Below are 20665 nucleotides of genomic sequence, written 5' to 3'. Positions count from 1 at the left end.
CTTGAACCCGGGAAGTGGAGGTTGCTGAGAGCTGAGATCATGCTACTGCACTCCAGCCTGGGTGACAGAGCAAGACTGTGTCTCAAAAAACAACCAAAAAAACAAAAAAACAAAAAAAGAGAGAGCGAGAGAAACATATACACACAGAGACAGAAAGAATCAAAACACAAAGAGAAATTGAGGCAGAGAAAGTTAGAGAGACAGACAGACAAGGCTCAGGAAAATGTCTGCAGAGGAATGAGAGAAGACAGGCAAGTGAGACCCAGAGAGAGTCTGCACTAACCTGATATTTTTGGGTGCTCACAGACCACCCTCCTTCCAGCTGGAGCCAGGGCTGAGCCTAGTGTATACAGGTATAACTTAACAAGTGCAGAATAATGCCTGATGACTGGAAAGCCCTACATGTGGAAGGGACAGATAAAGGAATAGGTAGGGGTAGAAAGATGGATTTTTATTTATTTTAAATTAGAGACAGGGTCTCACTCTGTTACCCAGGTTGGAGTGTAGTGGCACCATCATAGCTCACTGCAGTCTTAAACTCCTGGGCCCAAGTGATCCTCCCATTCAGCCCCCAGGACTCCTTCAGCTGCGACGACAGGCATGTGCCACCGTGTCTGGCTACATTTTTTGTTTTTTTATAGAGACAGAGTCTCCGTATGTTGCCCAGGCTGGTCTTGAATTCCTGATCCTTTTGCCTCAGGCTCCCAGAGTGCTGGGATTAGAGGTATAAGCCCCTGTGCCCACCCAGGGCTTTTTCATTTATACAAGCAATTGATTGAACACCTACTCCTCCCAGCCCCTACTCCTGGGATTTAACTGTATTCGCTCCCAGAGTCAGAGGTGGGGCCTGAGAGGAGGTGTAGAGTGAGAACCGGCTGCATGGACTCCATAGCTCGGTTGCCTGGGTCTAAATCCTAACCACAGTAATGACTAGCTGTGCAACTTTGGTCACATTACCCAACCTCTCTGTCTGCCCATCTGTAATTTGGAGCTAATAATCAAATTGCATCTGCCTCACATTGTTGTAGTGAGAATTCAATGGAATGATGTGTGAAATGCTGGTATATAATTAGCTGTTATGGTTATTTTTATGTTTATCATTACTGAGTGATGGCAGACAATCACACAGAGATGGGTGACAGCCTGATGTTCCCCAGGTCCTTCAGTCTGTGTCCTTGACCTGCTGCTTCTTCCTAGGAGCTCTCGTGGACCCCACCTTTTTCTTCCATTCCATTACCACCAACATCATCTGCTCCATCGTCTTTGGAAAACGCTTCCACTACCAAGATCAAGAGTTCCTGAAGATGCTGAACTTGTTTTGCCAGAGTTTCTCACTCATCAGGTCTGCATTCAGCCAGGTCCAGGAGAGGGAGAAGGAGAGGGAGGGTGGGGGTGAGGTGAACATCTAGGACACACGAGAAAAGGATGACCTGTCTTGGGGGCCCAGAAATGCAGCTTATCACTGGGAGAAAGGCAGAGACCACGTGGAGATTCAGGGACATGGAGACCTGGAGGGAGGGGAGATGATGAGACAGGGATAGAGACAATGAGAGAGAGAATGGGACGTGATGGGGAGGCAGAAATAGAGTCAGAGAGAGACTGAGAGAAGGAAGATGAGCAAAAACAAGACAAAGAAGGGCAGAGATCAAAGAGATCAAGAGATCCTGAGAGACAGAGTTGATGAGAATGAGTGTGAAAGAGAGGGAGAGAGAGAACGAATCAGGCTTTGGGCTTGATCTTTACTCTTCTGCTCCTGGATGTCATTTATTTTTATTTTTATTTTTTGAGATGGGGTCTCGCTGTCTCGTCCAGGTTGGGGTGCAGTGGTGCCATCTCGGCTCACTGCAACCTCTGCATGCTGGGTTCTAGTGATTCTCCTGCCTCAGCCTCCCAAGTAGCTGGGACTGCAGGAATGTGCCACCACACCCGGCTAATCTTTTATTTATTTTTTTTTTTTTGAGACAGAGTCTCGGTCTGTTGCCCAGGCTGGAGTGCAGTAGTGCAATCTCGGCTCACCGCAACCTCCACCTCCCTGGTTGAAGCAATTCCCCTGCCTCAGCCTCCTGAGTAGCTGGGATTACAGGCGCCTGCCACCACGCCTAGCTAAATTTTTGGATTTTTTGTAGAGACAAGGTTTCGCCATGTTGGCCAGGTTGGTCTCGAACTCCTGACCTCAAGTGATCTGCCCACCTTGACCTCCCAAAGTGCTGGAATTACAGGCGTGAGCCACTATGCCCAGCCTGCTCCTGGTTTTCTGTATCCTTGCTTCTCTGTCTTTGGTAAAGCTCCTCACCTGAAGAAATTCAAGGATACATGATAATAAAGAACAGCATTTCTTCATTTTCTCCCATTTCTCCTTCTCCATCTTTGTTTTTTTTTAAACTTTCCACAGATTATAAAGGTAATAATCTGCTGCTTTTAGAAGAAAATAACAAAANGTTTTTTTTTGTTGTTGTTGTTGTTTTGTTTTTGTTTTGTTTTTTTTTTTAAAAAAAAACATTCCCCAGATTATAAAGGTAACCTTCTGTTCTTTTAAAATACTAAAAAGTCTCCTTATTAACATGGAAATGTGCCTATTACATATCAAATTTAAGAATATCAAGCTGCAGAACAGTATGCATAGCAGTAGTTTGTTGGTTTGTTGTTTCGAGACAGTATCTTGCTCTGTTGCCCAGGCTGGAGTACAGTACTGTGATCTCGGCTCACTGCCACCTCCACCTCCCACGTTCAAGCAATTCTCGTGCCTCAGCCTCACAAGTAGCTGGGACTGCAGGCGAGCTCCACCACACCTGGCTCTTTTCTTGTATTTTTAATAGAGATGGGGTTTCACCATGTTGGCCAGGCTGGTCAACATAGCTACCTCTATTAACTAAGGGTGTATGTTGGATTCACATGTGGGATTGTCACAGTTATGGATTTTCAGGACCCTACTTTCCAGACGGTCTGATCTGGAAAGTCTGGGATGGGGCCCAAAGTGATTATTTGTAACAAGCCCGACCAATAATTCTAATGTTCTCCTCCCATTGAGAACCACAGAGAAAAGTCTGGAAGGAGACCCACCAGACAGTTAACAATGGTCATCTCTAGAAGGAGAGATTAAGAAGGAATTTTACATCTCAGTATATACGTTTGCATTTTTGCAATTATTTGCAATAAATTAGGCATTCCATTCTTCATCAAAGTAATAGAGATATGCTCCAAAATACATAGTCCTAAAGTGTCAACAGGCTTATCTTGTGTAAGAATCATTTTATCAATGTCCAACACAGCAAGGGAGATGAGGAGAGGTGGGAAGAGGGAGAGAGAAGTATGAGAAAGACAAATAAACAGGCTGAGGTGGACAATGAGTGGCACAGAAAGGAAGCGAGACAGAGACAAAGAGATAGAAAGGAGAGAGGCAGGGAGATGGGGCAGAGGCCAAGAAAAAGACAGAAGGATGAGGGAGGAAGATGCAGAAAGAGGTAAATGTGAGAATAACAGATCAAATGAGACATAGAGTCAGTGAGTGAGGGGTTCAGAGGCAGAGGAGAGTGGGGAAGGGGGGTTCCCACGGAGATACTGGGGCCCAGGAGGAGCCCTCTCCTTGTGACCTGCTCGCTCAGCCCTAGGCAAACCTCACTCACCACCCTTCTTTCTTGCAGTTGTTTGAGTTCTTCTCTGGCTTCTTGAAATACCTTCCTAGGGCACACAGGCAACTCTACAAAAACCCGCAGGAAATCAATGCTTACACTGGCCACAGTGTGGAGAAGCACGGTGAAACCCTGGACCCTAGCGCCCCCCAGGACCTCATTGACACCTACCTGCTCCACATGGAAAAAGTGGGGTCTGGGAGAGGGAAAATGGAGAGGAGTTGAGGGAGGGCAAGGCGGAGAGGTGAGAAGAGGGAGGGAAAAAGGAGTAGGGAAGGGGAAGATGGGGAGGGAAGAATAAATATTAGGGAGGGGAGAATAGTGAAAGAGAGGAGAGGAGATGAGGAAGCAAAGAAATATGAGGTGAAAACAAGGAGAAAATAGAGAGGAGGAACTGAGATGGAGAGAGGGGGAGGTGGGGAGAGAGAGAGAGGGAGAGAGAGAGAGAGAGGACTGAGGAAGAAATTCGGGGCAAGGGACAAAAATACAGCAACAGGAGAAAAGACTCATAGATGCAGAAAGAGACTGGGAGACAAAAAGAGAGACACATATCTGAGAGATGTGGAGAGAGATAGAAACAGAGCCAGGCAGAGTAAAGAAAGGCTGAGAGAGACGAGTTAGAGATATGCATCTGGACATGCAGAGGACAGAGAAAAGCAAACTGGGCCAGATAGTGTCAAAGACCTTTAGGCAAATGGAGGGCAGCCAGGGAGATGGGCGTGTACCCAGCAAGGCTACAACCTCCCCTGACCCTCCTCTCCCTTCCCCACTGTGGACACAGGAGAAATCCAACCCACACAGCGAATTCAGCCACCAGAACCTCATCATCAATACGTTCTCGCTCTTCTTTGCTGGCACTGAGACCACCAGCACCACTCTCCGCTACGGCTTCCTGCTCATGCTCACATACCCTCATGTCGCACGTGGGCCAGGAACAGCTGGTCAAGGGGGTCTTCTGACCTCCTTCTGAGCTGCAGAAATGGCGATATTGGCACCACCTGGATGAGAGAGAGAATGCTGGCTTCCTATTCTGTAGGCTCTGGACTAGCTTCCAACCAAGCCAATTCTGTTTGTGGATGCATGGACGCATGAAGCATCTGTCCATGCGTTTTCCAACTGTTTTCTTCTATCACTCAAGGATTTTTTTTTTTTTTGAGACAGAGTCTTGCTCTGTCGCCCAGGCTGGAGTGCAGTGGCGCAATCTTGGCTCACTGCAAGCTCCGCTTCCAGGGTTCATGCCATTCTCCTGCCTCAGCTTCCTGAGTAGCTGGGACTACAGGTGCCTGTCACCACCCCCAGCGAATTTCTTTTGTATTTTTAGTAGGGACGGGGTTTCACTGTGTTAGCCAAGATGGTCTTGATCTCATGACCTCGTGATGCACAAATTTAGGGAGTACGTACTCAGTTTTGTTACCTGCATAGGTTTTGTAGTGGTCAAGTTATGGCTGTTAGGGTATTTATCACCCGAACAATGTACATTGTACCCATTAAGTAATTTCTCATCATTCACCCCCTTCTGCTCCCTCACTCTTCTGAGTCTTCACTGTCTATCATTCCTCTCTCTGTGTCCATGTGTACACATTTTGTAGCACTCACTTATGAGCGAGAACATGCGATATTTGACTTTCTGTGCCATCACTTAAAAATTGACCCATTCATCCACTTATCTTTTCATCAATTCATTCTTTAAATCATGAATTAAAGAATATATACTCACTGATTCTTTCATCTATGATTCATCCAAAGACATATACTGTCATTCATTTATTTGGATTACTTGATCCACAAGTTGACCCTTTGAAACAGTGATATGTCGATGGACTATTTGTCATTGATTCATTGGCTCCTTTATTCATTCATTCATGCATTCATCCATCCTTCTATGAAGGATAGGTTTCACCCTTATCCTTCCATCAGTCTGTCTTTCAATTCACCCTTAATCCATCCATGTGTTCTTTCATTTATCACCATAATTCACTCATTTATTCACCTCTGATCTATTTATCATTCAATTCAGCCATTCCTTTATTCCTTTATTTATTCATACTTCACTAATTTATGTATTCACTTGTTCTTCCATAAATCTAGCCATTCATGTGATTATTCATTAATTGAGTTCATTGATTTGTCTATGGACCATTCATTAGTGATTAAGTAATCAATTCTTCTATTAATTGATAAGTAAATATTTACATCCATTTATTGGTTTGTTCACTTATTCATCAATCTCCCCATCCATGAATTGATCTGTTGATTGATTGATTGATTGATGTATTTATCTATCCAGTTGTTCATGGATTCATCTATTGTTCTATTACGCTATTATATACCTGAGGACCAAGAATAGTGTCTCACCTGTAATATACACACAACAAATATTAGTTTATTTCCTACTCATCTTAGAGAGGGTGTTTTGAGAGGTTTGTAGCCTGGAGTTCTTAATCTGAAGTTCTATATAAAATTGTGGTGTGTGTGTGTATGTGTGCGTGTGTACCTGTGCATGTGGGAAGAGGATCCATAATATTCACTAGATTTCAAGCAGTGAGAATTCTTGTTGCTTCCTCTCTCCTCCCCTCACTCCATGCTGATTGCTTTGAGGGGTATCAAGGATCTAACCCTTTACTATAGGTTTTTCATTGTTGAATAGAAAGTAATGTCCCTGCTGAAAGGTCTCATTTAAAAATTTGTTTTTAATTTTTTTTCTTTTGAGATGCAGTCTTGCTCTGTCACCCAGGCTGGAGTGCAATGGCACAATCTCAGCTCACTGCAGCCTCCAACTGCTGGGTTCAAGAGAATCTGCTGCCTCAGCCTCCTCAGTAGCTAGGACTACAGGCGTGCACCACAACACCCGGTTAATTTTTTGTATTTTTAGTAGAGATGGGGTTTTGCCATGTTGGCCAGGGTCATCTTGAACTCCTGACTTCAAGCAATCCACCCGCCTTGGTCTCCCAAAATGCTGGGATTACGGGCATGAGCCACCATGCCCGGCCTGAAATGCCTCTTTAAAATGAGATTCATTTGTTTTCTCTTCTCTGCAGAGAGAGTCTACAAGGAGATTGAACAGGTGATTGGCCCACATCGCCCTCCAGCGCTTGATGACCAAGCCAAAATGCCATACACAGAGGCAGTCATCCATGAGATTCAGAGATTTGCTGACCTTCTCCCCATGGGTGTGCCCCACATTGTCACACAACAGACCAGCTTCCGAGGGTACATCATCCCCAAGGTAAGACCGGCTGGAACCCCACATCCTTCCTCTGTGGGCATCCTGGATTCTCTTAATCCCCTAACGCAACATTTTTATATCTCTCAATTGAGTCCCCTTGTTTTTGTTTTTTCTTTTTGTTTTTTTGTGGTGTGTGTGTGGAGGGTGGGCATGGCAATATCTTTTGATCTTTTGATCCTCCCTCAGGACACGGAGGTATATCTCATCCTGAGCACTGCTCTCCACGACCCACACTACTTTGAAAAACCAGACGCCTTCAATCCTGACCACTTTCTGGATGCCAATGGGGCATTGAAGAAGAATGAAGCTTTTATCCCCTTCTCCTTAGGTAAGCTGGACCCACAATTTCTTTCCCAGACACCAGAGGGCAGGTCCTATCCTCAACTTGAGAAAAACAATGACAGGTCCTTATCAATCGGGCACTTAATATATTCCAATTGCTTCACCTGCCTTATCCCATTCCATCTTCACTACAACCCTCTAAGGGGGCTTGAGGAAGAAGATTACATTCCCAAAGGTACATCTTGGAAAGCAGGACCTTGGGCAAGTATTTTAACATCTCTAAACCTCAGCGAGTTCATTTTCTTAAAGAGAAAAAAATCTGTTGAGCACTACCCTTAGGGCAGTGCTGTGTTGGGGGCTGAAGATAATGCATCAAACAAGTCACACAGAGACGAGGGTTCCTGCCCCAGGGGAAATTTAAAGTCCAACACAGGGAAGATGGACATTCATCAAATAACAGTAAAACAATCATCTCAGGAAATGAATGAATGCCTGCAACATGCTTAGAACCGCCTGGCACAAAGGACATACTCACAAGGGCAATTATTATTATAATTAGACATAAGTACTCTAAAGGGAGCTTTGGGAGCACAAAATAGGAAATACTAGCTAATCTTGTGGTGGGTCAGTAAGGAAAAGCTTACCAGAGGAACTGGCTTCCAAGCTGAGATGTTCATGGGTGAGTGTCAATCAACCATTGCAAAGTGTGTTCCAGGCAAAGGAAACAGCAAAGCAAAGGCCAAAGGTGGAAACGTGATGGTACCACTGAGAAGCTATAGGAAGTCCGGTGAGCCTTGGGTGTAGACTGCAGAAGAGAATAAGACAAAGGGCTCAGCTCAGCAGGACCTTGAGGGTTGCGGGAGAAGTTTGGATTTCTGCTCTAGCACTGGGGAGTGGAGAAGGTCTTGACATGCTCTGACTTGTCCCAGTTCTCATCCTCCACTCTTTGGTTGGTTAAGAGAAAAGTTTTAGACAAATTAAACTTAGCAGAGTCTATTTGAGCAAAGAAACAATTCATGAATTGGGCAGCACAGGGAACCAGTAAAGGTTCAGAGAGCTCCACCCAGCAATGTTGTCAGGCAGTATTTATCCACAGGGAAAGGAACTGAGGTACAGAAACAGCCTGATTGGTTACAGCTCTGTTTTTGCCTTATCTGAGTGTGTCTGGGAGCTTGCAGCCTGTGACTGGCTGAAACTTGGCTGCCCTGATTGGCCAAAGTTACTTGTTCCAAGAGTATACTCTCAAGTTACATTGCAGTTTGTTTACATATTGAGTTAGGTTACAGTTTGTTATATAGGGAGGCCCCTTTAGGCCAAATTTAATTTAGCATGCACCATCCATGAAAGGCCCCAGAAACCAACCCCCAGTCTTGAGTTTCATCAGTGACTTCAGTGATCCAGGGTCCTGGCCCAGCCCGAGGTTTTGTGCAGTACAGTGACCTCGTTCCACATTTTATCTTCAATGATAGTTGGAAACACATGGGGTGGTGGCTTGAGGGTCAATGTCTTCTCTCAATTTTGCTATCTTTTTTTTTTTTTTTTTTTGAGATGGAGTCTCACTCTGTCACCCAGGCTGGAGTGCAGTGTCATGATCTCAGCTCACTGCAACCTCTGCGTCCGGGGTTGAAGTGATTCTCGTGCCTCAGCCTCCCGAGTACCTGGGATTACAGGCTTTTGCCACCACGCCTGGCTAATTTTTTGTATTTTTAGTGGAGACAGGGTTTCACTCTGTTAGCCAGGATGGTCCTGAACTTCTGACCTTGTGGTATGCCTGCCTCAGTCTCTCAAAGTGCTGGGGTTACAGGCGTGAGCCACTGTGACCAGCCTGCTATTTTCTTTAAAGAGAGGCAGAGATATAGGGAAATAAGGACAGAGACAGATAAGTAACAAAGATAACGAGACTGAGNAGTTCTCCTCTATTCCTAGTTTACTGAGAGTTTTTATCATGAATGGGTGTTAGATTTTGTCAAATGCTTTCTGTGCATCTATTGATATGATCATGTGATTTTTCTTCTTTAGCCTGTTGATGTGATGGATTACGTTAACTAGTGTTCAAATGTTGAATGAGTCTTGCACACTTGGGATGAGTCCTACCTGGTTATGGTCTGTTTTTCTTTTTATACATTGGATTCATTTTGCTAATGTTTTATTGAGGATTTTTGCATCTATGTTTATGAGAGATACTGGTTTGTAGTTTTCTTATAATGTCTTTGTCTGGTTTTGGTATTAAGGTAATGCTGGCCTCATAGAATGAGTTAGAAAGTATTTACTCCACTCCTGTCCTCTGAAAAAGACTGTAGAGAATTGGTAAAGTATCTTCCTTAAATGTTGGGCGGAGATCACCAGTGACGCCACTGGGGCCTATGATTCTTGTTTTGGAAGGCCATTGACTCAAGTCCTTCAATAGATACAGACTTATTCAGATTTTCTGTTTTTTCTTGTGTGAGTTTTGGCTGATTGTGTCAGCCAAGTTTAAGAAATTGTTTTTCAAGAAATTTTCACCAAGGTTACCAAATTTGTGGACATAGAGTTGGTCATAGTATTCCCTTATGACCCTTTTATTTGTCCATGGCATCCGTAGTGTTGTCCTTCTTGTTTCTGATATTAGCCATTTGTATCTTTTCTCTTTTGTTCTTAGTTAGCTTGGCTAGAAGCTTATCAGTTTTCTTTTCAAAAAACCAGCTTTTGGTTCCATTGCTTTCTTATTTTCATTTCATTGATTTCTGCTCTAATTTTTATTATCTCTTTTCTTTTGCTTATTTTTGCTCTTCTCTTGCTGGTGTCCTAAGATGGAAGCTTAGCTTGTTTATTTTAAATCTTTCTTTTTTAAAATGTGTTCAGTGCTGTAAATTTTCTTTTTTTATTCTTTCTTTTCTTTCAATTTTTTTCTTTTTTCTTTTTTGAGACAGGGTCTTGCTCTGTTACCCAGGCTGGACTGCAGTGGCATGAACACAGCCCACTGCAGCCTCAACTCCCTGGGCTCAAGTGATCCTCCTGCCTCAGCCTCCCACTTAGCTGGGACTGCAGGCACATGGCACAACACCCAGCTAATTCTTTTTTTATTTTTTGTGGAGATGGGGGGTCTCACTATGTTGCCCAGGCTGGTCATGTATTCCTAGACTCGAGTGATCCTCTCGCCTTGGCCTCCCGGAGTGCTGGGATTGCAGGTGTGAACCACCACTCCTGGTCTATAAATTTTCTTCTACGCATTACTTTTGCTGCATTCCACAAATTTTGATAAGGTGTGCTTCCTGTTTGTATTTAGTTTCAAATAATTTAAATTTCTCTTTATTTCCTTTTTGACCCATATGTTTTTTAAGAATATGTTGTTTAGTCTCCATGTATTTGGGGATTTTCCAGTTACCTTTTTGTTATGATTTCTAGTTTAATTCCATTGTGGTCTGAGATCAAATATTGTATGATTTTTATTATATTAAATTTGTCAACATGTGTTTTATGGCCCAAGGTGTGGTCTTTCTTGGTGAATATTCCATGTTAGCTTGAGATGAATGTGTATTCAGCTGTTGGATGAAGTATCTATAGATATAAATGATGTCTAGTTGATTGATGGTGGTGTTGAGTTCAGCTATGGCCTTACTGATTTTCTGCCTGCTGAATCTGTCTGTTTCAGATGGAGGAATTTTGATGTCTCTAACTATAGTAGTATGTTCATCTGTTTATCTTTGTAGTTCTATCAGCTTTTGCCTCATGTAGTTTGACATTCTCTTGTTAGATGCATACATGTTAAGGATATTATGTCTTCTTGCAGAATTTATCCCTTTATCGTTATGTAATATCCTTCTTTATCCCTGACAAATTCATTTGATCTGAAGTCTGCTCTGTCTCAAATTAATATAGCTACTCCAGCTTTCTTTAGAAATTAATATAGCTGCTTCAGCTTTCTTTAATGTTAACATGATATATCTTCCTCTATATATATATATATATTTTAGACAGAGTCTCACTCTGTCACCCATGCTGGAGTGCAGTAGCACAATCTCGGCTCACTGCAACTTCCACCCCCAGGGTTCAAGCAATTCTCCTGCCTCAGCCTCCCTAGTAGCTGGGATTACGGGCGTGTGCTACCACGCTCAGCTAATTTTTATATTTTTGGTAGAGACGGGGTTTCACCATGTTGGCGAGGCTGGTCTCGAACTCCTGAACTCAAGTGATTCACCTGCCTCGGCCTCCCAAAGTGCTGGGATTACAGGTGTGAGTCACTGTGCTCGGCCATATACATATATGATTTTAAAAATTAAGATGAAATTCACATAACATAAAATTAGCCATTTTAAAGTGTGCATAGTGGCATGTGGTTCATTCACAAAGCTGTTACAGCCACCACCATCTAGTTCCAAACATTTTCTTTTTTCTGAGAGGGAGTCTCACTCTGTCACCCAGGTTGGAGTTCAGTGGCGCCATCTCAGCTCACTGCAACCTCCACATCCTGGGTTCAACAGATTCTCCTGCCTCAGCCTCTGGAGTAGCTGTGATCACAGGTGCCCTCCACCATGCCTGGCTACATTTTGTATTTTTAGGTGATCTTGAACTCCTGATGTTAGGTGATTTGCCTAGTTCCAAATGTTTCATTATCTCCCTCCAACAAAACCCATAGCTCTCAAGCTGTCACTCCCCATACCCCATTCTCCTTTTCATCTCAGCCCCTGCCAATCTGGTTTTTGTCCCTATGGACTTACTGATTCTCAATATTTCCTATAAACAGAATCATATAATATTAGATTTTGTTTTTTTTTTTTTGAAACAAAACTTTGCTCTGTCTCCCAGGCTGGAGTGCTGTGGTGTGATTTTGGTTCACGGCAACCTCTGCCTTCCAGGTTCAAGAGATTCTCCTGCCTCAGCTCCCAAGTAGCTGGGATCACAGGCATGTGCTACCATGCCTGGATAATTTTCTTGTACTTTTAGTGGGGACATGTTGGCCAGGCTGGTAGTGAGCTCCTGGCCTCAGGTCATCCACCCACCTCAGCGTCCCAAAGTGCTGATATTACAGGCGTAATATGTGATCTTTTGTGTCTGGTTGCTTTCACGTTGAACGCTATTTTTGAGGGTCGTGCCTGTTGTAGACCACAGTCACACACGGCTGTAGTCTTCCCCCATCCTCATTCCCAGCTGCCTCTTCCTACTGCTTCCCTCTGTCAAAAGCCTCCTTGGCCCAGGTTCCCTGAGCTGTGGGATCCTGCACTGGTGCTTTGGATTCCCTGATATGTTCCTTCAATTCCCTGAGAATTAAGTAAACATCTCTAAAGCCCGACCTCCCCAGGTCAAGAGGTGGTCTGTGCCATTTTGTGTGTGATTCTTCTGTTGTCAGGTCCCTAGGGATTTTTCTGGAAGGAACGTTGGTGAGAACGCCTCCCTCACCTCAATGCCAACTCTGTGCAGGGCCAAACCATTGTCTTACTCATCACCGTGCTCTCAACACAGAGTGTGGCCTATGACAGGTGTTCAAAATATTTGCTGAGGAATGAATGAATGGATGAATGAATGAGTGGCTAATCAGCATCCCCTACCCCCACAGCCCTCCCAAAATGGAGCTAGGCCTCCTCCATCAGACTATATCTCCTCCATAACCCACTTTCTTCTGAGGCTCAGAATAAATTCTCATCCCCAAGGAGCCCAAGATGCCCCCAATTCTGCCTGCCAGCTACTCTCAATCCCCCATGCTGCAATGCAACATTTTGATAAAGCTTAGCAATATTCTTGAAGTGGAACCAGTCTAAATCCAGCCTCCAGGCTGGACATGGTGGCTCATGCCTATAATCGCAGCACTTTGGGAGGCCAAGGCTAGTGGATCACCTCAAGTCAGGGGGTTTGCTACCAGCCTGACTAACATATGGAAACTCTGTCTCAACTAAAAAAATACAAAAATTAGCCTGGTGTGGTGGCACGCACCTGTAGTCCCAGCTGCTCAGGAGACTAAGACAGGAGAATCACTTGAACATAGGAAGCAGAGTGTGAAGTGAGCCAAGATCCCACCACTTCACTCCAGCCTGGGCAACAACGCAAGACTCCATCTCAAAAATCAATCAATCAATCAATCAATCAATCAGCCAATCCAGCCTCCACACATTCCACCAGCAGGACCACCACCCTTCCCTGAGGGAGGTGCTGCAAGTTTAATATCTTTATCACAAGGATACACCAGCCAGCCTGTGGCCAATGGGAAACTGGCTCTGGGACTCAGCCCTGAGATGCTAACCTGTTGGCCTCTGCAGCACCTCCAGCTTTGTGCTCCTTGTAACCTCTGAAGAGTTAGCAGGGACTCCAGTGCAAATGCATGGCACACCTTCCCTCACCAACCACAGAAATCAAACAACAAACAGAACAACATGTCTTTTAAGAGCGACAGCAGAATGGAAGGTGGGTGGAATGAGGACCACGGCGCCCTCAGCCTTCTCACTCCTCATTGTTCCCAGTGACCTTTTGTTACTCTGGGTCTGGGGCCATTCCCACCTCCCAGGGCCGCCTCTCTCCTAGGCCCTGGCCTCTGTCCTTCCTGGGGGAGCACTTTGCAAATAAACCATGGGGCTTTCTCAAGTCTGTCCAGGTTGTCAGATGGGGGAGTGTGGAAGGGATGGAAAGGGTGGAGGTGGGTAGACGGGAAACCGCTCATGGGCAGTAAGTCAGTTGGGGTGAAACTTTGGGTGGGACGTCACAGACAAGCTTAGGAGTTCCTTTCTGGCTTATATATTAACTACAGAAGCTTCTAGAATTTTATAAGGTCAAATGAAGAGGAGGCCGACAGGAGGGAGAAATTCTGATAGACTTGAGGTTGACGGCAGTAGCGGTGGTGGAGCAATCCACTAGGACCCAGGCAGTCCATGTTGGTGTTTCTGGTAGATACAATGGGTTGGGTGGGCTACTCCCCAGTCCCACAGCATCCTGTAGCAGGTGTGGTGGTATTGTCCTAAGTGTGCTTAGGAGAACTTGTTCTCCCCTGTCCCTCCCCCATCTGGGTGGCATCACCTCACACTTGGCAAAAAGGGGGACAGAGCCCAACATTAAACTCTTGCAATTGTGCCAGCTGTGGGCTTGTGACCAGAGAGGGCAGGCAGCACCAGAGCTTCCTATGTCTTCTCTGTTGAATCCCTTCTCTTCTCTGATGAATCCAAGCACTCTCTCCTAGATAATCTGTTTAAAATGGAGTTTCTCTCCACAAAGAATCCATACTACCCGCGTCTGGTCAGCCATCTTGATCACCTTTCTACATTTAAAGAGACACAGCATGTTAAAAAGAAAATTTAGTTCCCTTAGGTATTGTTATCTACCTAGCCCTCCCAGTCAAGAAGTGGTCTGCATTTTAAAGGATTTTAATGCTTTTTTTTCACTCCCCAGTGATTTCAGGGAATTGGGTTGTTAAAAATGTTTTCTTTAGAGTTAATAGTTTTTATTCATGGGATGCTTACTCCAATAGAAGTTACTTAACCATTACCAGAGGAAACTCTTCATCAGTGCACTTGGCAGCTGACATCTTTGTCCTCTTGAAAAAAAAAAAAAAAAAGTTGTTCAGGCACGGTGGTCATCCCTGTAATCCCAACCCCAACACTTTGGGTGGCTGAGGCGGGCAGATCACCTGCGGTCAGGGGTTCAAGACCAGCCTGGCCAACATGACGAAACACCATCTCTACAAAAGTACAAAAATAAACCAGGCATGATGGTGGGTGCCTGTAATCCCAGCTGCTCAGGAGGCTGAGGCACGAGAATTGCTTGAACCCAGGAAGCGGAGTTTGCAGTGGGCCGAGATCGTGCCATTGCACTCAGCCTGGGTGACAGAGCAAGACTCCATCTAACAAAAAAAAAAAGTTGTTCATCCCTGTCATCTATCCAACTTCTTTCCCATTTCTGGACTCTAAGTCTTGCCATTTTCCTGGTAGGGAGGAACTTCATGGCCATGGATGTGAGCTGTCCAAATACTCAGAAAAAAAGAATCTTGACTTTCTTCTCTTCTTTGACCTTCCTCACTCTATTTCAGCCAACATTCCCACAGCCCCACCCTAATCCTTGTCATCACTCTGAAATGTGAAACACAGACATTTCATTCTCTGACTACAACCCCTACTACCCCAACTCCCCCACTGCTTCATTGCCAATGGCCTGAGGGAGATACTGGCCAACGAGGTCTTTGGTTAAGGTTCCAAAGAGTACAAACACTATAGAAAGTCAAGTCTCCCTCCTATTAAAAGACTTTTTTTCCGAACATTTTGAAACCTTTTGTTACATGTTTACATGAAAGTATTTGAAGAAACACAAGCGATTACAAGCAGTTTTTCTAATGTTTCATAAAGAAAAACAGGTGGAGCCTGGCAGTCCAAAGTGTTGATTAACAGCATGAAATTTACATTCACAGCCAGGCATGGTAGCTCACACCTGTAATCCCAGCACTTTGGGAGGTCGAGGTGGGCGGATCACCTGAGGTTAGGAGTTTGAGACCAGGCTGACAAACGTGGTGAAACCCCATCTCTACTAAAAATACAAAAATTAGCTGGGTGTGGTGGCTGTAATCCCAGTTACTCGGGAGGCTGAGGCTGCAGAATCACTTGAACCCAGGAGACAGAGGTTGCAGTGAGCCGAGATTGCGCCATTGCACTCCAGCCTGACCAACGAGAGCAAAAGAGCAAAATTGCATCTCAACAAGAAAAAAAGAAAGAACAAAAGGAAAGAAAGAAGAAAGAATGAATGAAAGAAAGAAAAGAAAAGAAAGAGAGAGAGAGAAAGAGAGAGAGAAAGGAAAGAAAGAAGAAAGAAAGAAAGAAAGGAAAAAGAAAGAAAGAAAAGAGAAAGAAAGAAAGAAAGAAAGAAAGAAAGAAAGAAAGAAAGAAAGAAAAAGAAATTTACAGTCATACAAAACCATACTAAGACTCTACCCTCATTAGCTATGAAATGCAGAAGCAAGTCACTTGGGGGCCTTACCTAACTCATTTGTAAAATGGAGATTATAAATCCAACCTCACAGCCTTGCAGTGAGTTTAAATAAGATTATGCTCATAAAATCTTCCCACAATTCTGGGGCTTTTTTCAAGCAGACACATGGAGCTGGGCTAGGACTGCTTTAATCCAAACACAGATGAGCACAGGAAAATATCAGATGTTCACATGTATGCAACATGGCCCACAGGCCTGCATACAGACACCAGAATGCACACATGAAAACATCCACATACTTATATATAGTCACCCAATTGTGAATGTGTACATACAAATATGAATATGCAGTATACATCTTTTTTTACACAGAAATGCACATCATAGACACCCCTAAATCATGTGTGCACACATGCTGTATGCAGAGACAGACAAAAAGATTGGCAAGCATTGAGAAACAGTGGCACACCCTGTCAGGCACACACACACATGTGCATATGTAGACGTAAGTTGGAATGGATACCCATTATCAAGCACAAACATACACAAACCCTCACACATAAATTCATGTATCAATATGGACATACTGAAACATACATGCACATAGACACTACAATCATGCACCCAGAATGACACACGGACAGTTGTATAAATGAGGATAAACATGACAGAGGCATCCAGGAGAACCCACTGGACAAAATGGCACAAAATACAAAGATGCAGGAGCACACAGGGTGATTGAGGGGAACATTAACTTGCAGGAAAGGAGAAAGAGAAAGATAGAAAGACGGGATCCAAGACAAGGGTAGACAGACAGGTGGGCAAAGTCCTGTGCAGGGCTCCAGGGCCAACCAGAATAACCTGAGAGTCTAATGCTGGCCTGTCCTTCTGCAGATACTGCCGAACTCAGCACCACGCTCCAGGAGGCCATGAAGGATTAATTTCCTATTCACAGCTCCATGGGGTAAATCTTGGCTGTGCTGAAGAAGGCATGGGGAAAGAGGTTCCCAAAGACTCTCTCCCTTTCCTCCTTCCCAAAGGAAAAGATTTGAGAGCTTTAGACTAGTCTCCCTCCCTGGTCGTACCTGAGGCTGATATCAGAACCCGCCAGTATCATCCCTGTGTCCACTGCTGATACCAATCTCAGCACCCACCTCCTGCTAAGTCTGGCCCACACTTGACTCCCAGGGTGATCTAGGCCAGTCAATGAAGGCGGACGAGGAGAGAGTTCACATCCCAGCTCCCTCACTTACTCCCTGTGTGACCTCACTCAAGAGGATTTATGGAGTCTAGATCTGCTCATCTTCAAAATGAGGATGATGATGAACCAACCTCATTGTTACAAAGATTCCACCAAACCATACACACGTAGACTTGATCTTCCCATATATGACCGTGCTCACCAAAGGGTAACTGTCCTGTTTACTAAGGAAGAATTTCCCTGAGGGAAGGACAGGAGGGCTACTCATCCCTTCTCCACACCCACCTACCCCAGGATCTGCCTCTGTGCCTGACACTGGAGTTTACCCCAATCTCTTCTGCGATTGTTCCCTCTGCCCGCTAATAGTAGTAGCCCCTGACAAAGCAGGAATCACCCTTAAATATGATCTCACCCTCGAATATGATCTTCTCTTCCTAAATAGTCCCTTTCCACCAGCAAGAAAACCAAATCCACAAAGTGGAACTAACGACGCAGAGCAGAAGAGACGGGAGTTCACAGCCACTCACACGTGTCCCCTGCCCACTGTCTGTTTTCTGTCCTCCATAGACCCTTATAGAAAATGAGAAACATAAATAACAAAATATTAATAGGGATGATGCAATCAATCTAGTGGGTTTCCCTAAGGATCTGGGTTGGAAACGAGTGGAGATCTTCGTAAATTGCAACTCTTGGGACAGTTGAGATTTTCTACTATTTGGGGTTGTTATCACTATTTCTCAAGACCTGGCCAATTCCTCTACCAACTGATAACATGAGGTACTCTTCTCCAGGTGTGGGGAAAGTTCCCCTGAAATATGGCTCTGGTCTTCCACCCCTTTCCCAACAAGAGATGTGCAGTGGAGGTTCTATGGCACCCATCCTGGCCTCACTCTGAGGTTCCAGTGAGGATTCTGGGCATCAAGAGGCAGCTCTGGGCCAAAGCAAAATCAAGTCAGCCCCTGGGCCCAGTGCTGGGCTGCTGGGCTCTCTGGGAGGAGCTGCTGGGCTTGCTACACACTCCTGCTCCCAGAAACTCTACACCCACACCCTGGTCTTCCTAGCCCCAAGACTCTCAAGTCCATATGCCTGGAATCCCCCCTCCTGAGACCCTTAACACTGCATCCTCCTCACCAGAAGACCCCCAAATGCACAGCCACACTTCTGTCTCACCTCAATAAAACACAGACTTTTGGGTTGCTCTCCCCAGGAACCCCCACGTCCACAACTTTGAGGTGCATTCTCAGTCTCAGACCCAAAATCCAAAGTCCAGGTGCTCCCCTGTGCAAATATTCCAAACTCCTCCGTTCTACAGTTTATCTGTTGCCCCCTCCTAAATCCACAGCCCTGGGGCACCCCTCCTGAAGTACCACAGATTTAGTCTGGAGGCGCCCTCTCTGTTCAACTGCCCTGGGGTCCCCCTCCTCCTCCCTTGCTGACTGTGTCCCAAGCTAGGCGGGATTCATGGTGGGGGGTGTAGTGGGGAGGTGAAATGAGGTGATTATGTAATCAGCCAAAGTCCACCCCTCTTTATCAGGCAGTGTAAAGGCAAACCACCCCAGTCATCACCATCTATCATCCCACTGCCACCATGCTGGCCTCAGGGCTGCTCCTGGTGGCCTTGCTGGCCTGCCTGACTGTGATGGTCTTGATGTCTGTCTTGCAGCAGAGGAAGAGCAGGGGGAAGCTGCCTCCGGGACCCACCCCATTGCCCTTCATTGGAAACTACCTGCAGCTGAACACAGAGCAGATGTACAACTCCCTCATGAAGGTGTCCCAAGGCAGGGAGATGGGCGGCACGGGGTGGGGGCTTCCAAGTTGGCTGGGGCTTTATGGCAGGGGATTGACCACTGTGGACTGGAGTCTTATGAAAGGGAGTTCTGGAGGATCAGCATCAGGGTCCTAGCCAAGAAAGACAGGGTCTTTGCATGTCCAGCTCCCTGACTGTGAGAACCTAGGGGCAACGGATCCCAGGAGTTGACATCTCGGTGCTGGGCCCATTCAGAGTGGGGGCTGCTCCCTCTAACCACTCCCACCCACCTCCATCAGATCAGTGAGCGCTATGGCCCCGTGTTCACCATTCACCTGGGGCCCCGGCGGGTCGTGGTGCTCTGCGGACATGATGCTGTCAAGGAGGCTCTGGTGGACCAGGCTGAGGAGTTCAGCGGGCGAGGCGAGCAGGCCACCTTCGACTGGCTCTTCAAAGGCTATGGTGAGGGGGTGCCCAAGAGGGGAAGGTGGCCAGGGGAGGGGATGGTCTCAGTGTCCCCAGCCTTCTTCCTGAGTCTCCTGCCCACTGGAGTCTATGACAGAGCCCCCGGTCTGGTCTTTTCTCCCCTTCTCCCTTCATTCTGGCCTCTCCCTGTGTGTCCCTCACCTGTCTCCAGTGTCCTTGTCCTGACTCCTCAATGCCTCTCTCTGCCCCTTGTTCTCTCTCCTGTTCCACCTCTCTGGAGTCTCCTCTTTCCCCTCCCTGTCCATCTCTGAGGACATCCTGGGTTTCTGTTTTCCAACCCTGGTCCTCTGTCTTCGTTTGTCTTTTTGTCCTTCTCAGCTTCTGTGCTTCTCTGTGTTTCCCCTCTCTCCACTTCCCTCTCCCACTTCTTCCTCTGTCTTAGGATTTCACAGTATTCCTACTTCCACATCTCCAGCCTCCATCTCTGAGTAACAGTTTGTCCTCCTTGCCGATCCTCTCTGTTTCTGTCTGTATGTTTCTCTCTTCTCCAGCTCAGCTTAAGAATCTTTCACCATTTTTATTTCCTCCTCCCAGATCTCCCCATGTCTCACTTCCCCTCTCCCATCCTCTTTCTTAATCTCTCTCTCTTTTCTCTCCCCACTTCCTTCCCTTTCTCCATGGAGTGTCGGTGTATCCCTCTGTTTCTCTGTATATCTGTCTGTCTGGCCTTTCTGCTTCTCTTCTGATTATCTTATTCTTTCTACCCGGGGTCTCTCTCTCTCTCTCTCTCTCTCTCTCTCTCTCTCTCTCTCTCTCTCTTCCTCTCTCCCTCCCTCTCTCGTTTTTCTGACTCTGAGTTTGCAGCTCTCCTGGGCACTCCTGCTGAATCCATCTCTCTCCTACCCCATTCCCTCTGGGCTCCACCCTTGGGGAGCCCGTTGGGGCTGGTCTGCTCCTGCCCCCGCCACCCTCTGACCTCCCTCCATCCCCACGTTCACCTCCCCAGGTGTGGCGTTCAGCAACGGGGAGCGCGCCAAGCAGCTCCGGCGCTTCTCCATCGCCACCCTGCGGGACTTCGGGGTGGGCAAGCGCGGCATCGAGGAGCGCATCCAGGAGGAGGCGGGCTTCCTCATCGAGGCCCTCCGGGGCACGCGCGGTGAGCAGGGGACCCCGAGTGCGGGGGCAGGAGCAGGAAAACGCCCAGGGCGGGGACCCGCGCCCGCGTTCTGCCTGAGGATGGGGACTAGGTGGGGAAAGGCCCCCACACTTCCAGCCCT

At 46.1% G+C, this 20665-nt stretch overlaps 1 protein-coding gene across 1 annotated transcript in view; it reads left to right on the top strand.

Annotated features, from left to right (window-relative positions):
- Window positions 1–20665, top strand: part of LOC108536170 (cytochrome P450 2B6-like) — a 37374-nt gene that overhangs the window by 10425 nt on the left and 6284 nt on the right. The window contains 5 exon segments of the mRNA XM_017882735.1: window positions 1198–1358; window positions 3642–3818; window positions 4411–4552; window positions 6668–6855; window positions 7042–7183. Coding sequence (XP_017738224.1) covers window positions 1198–1358; window positions 3642–3818; window positions 4411–4552; window positions 6668–6855; window positions 7042–7183 — 810 coding nt within the window.

The sequence above is a fragment of the Rhinopithecus bieti genome, unplaced genomic scaffold (assembly GCF_001698545.2).
Source record: "Rhinopithecus bieti isolate Rb0 unplaced genomic scaffold, ASM169854v2 scaffold_13621, whole genome shotgun sequence".
Taxonomy (NCBI): Eukaryota; Metazoa; Chordata; class Mammalia; order Primates; family Cercopithecidae; genus Rhinopithecus; species Rhinopithecus bieti.
The sequence above is the reverse complement of the archived record's forward strand: the minus strand, read 5'-3'. Positions and strand labels throughout refer to the sequence as shown.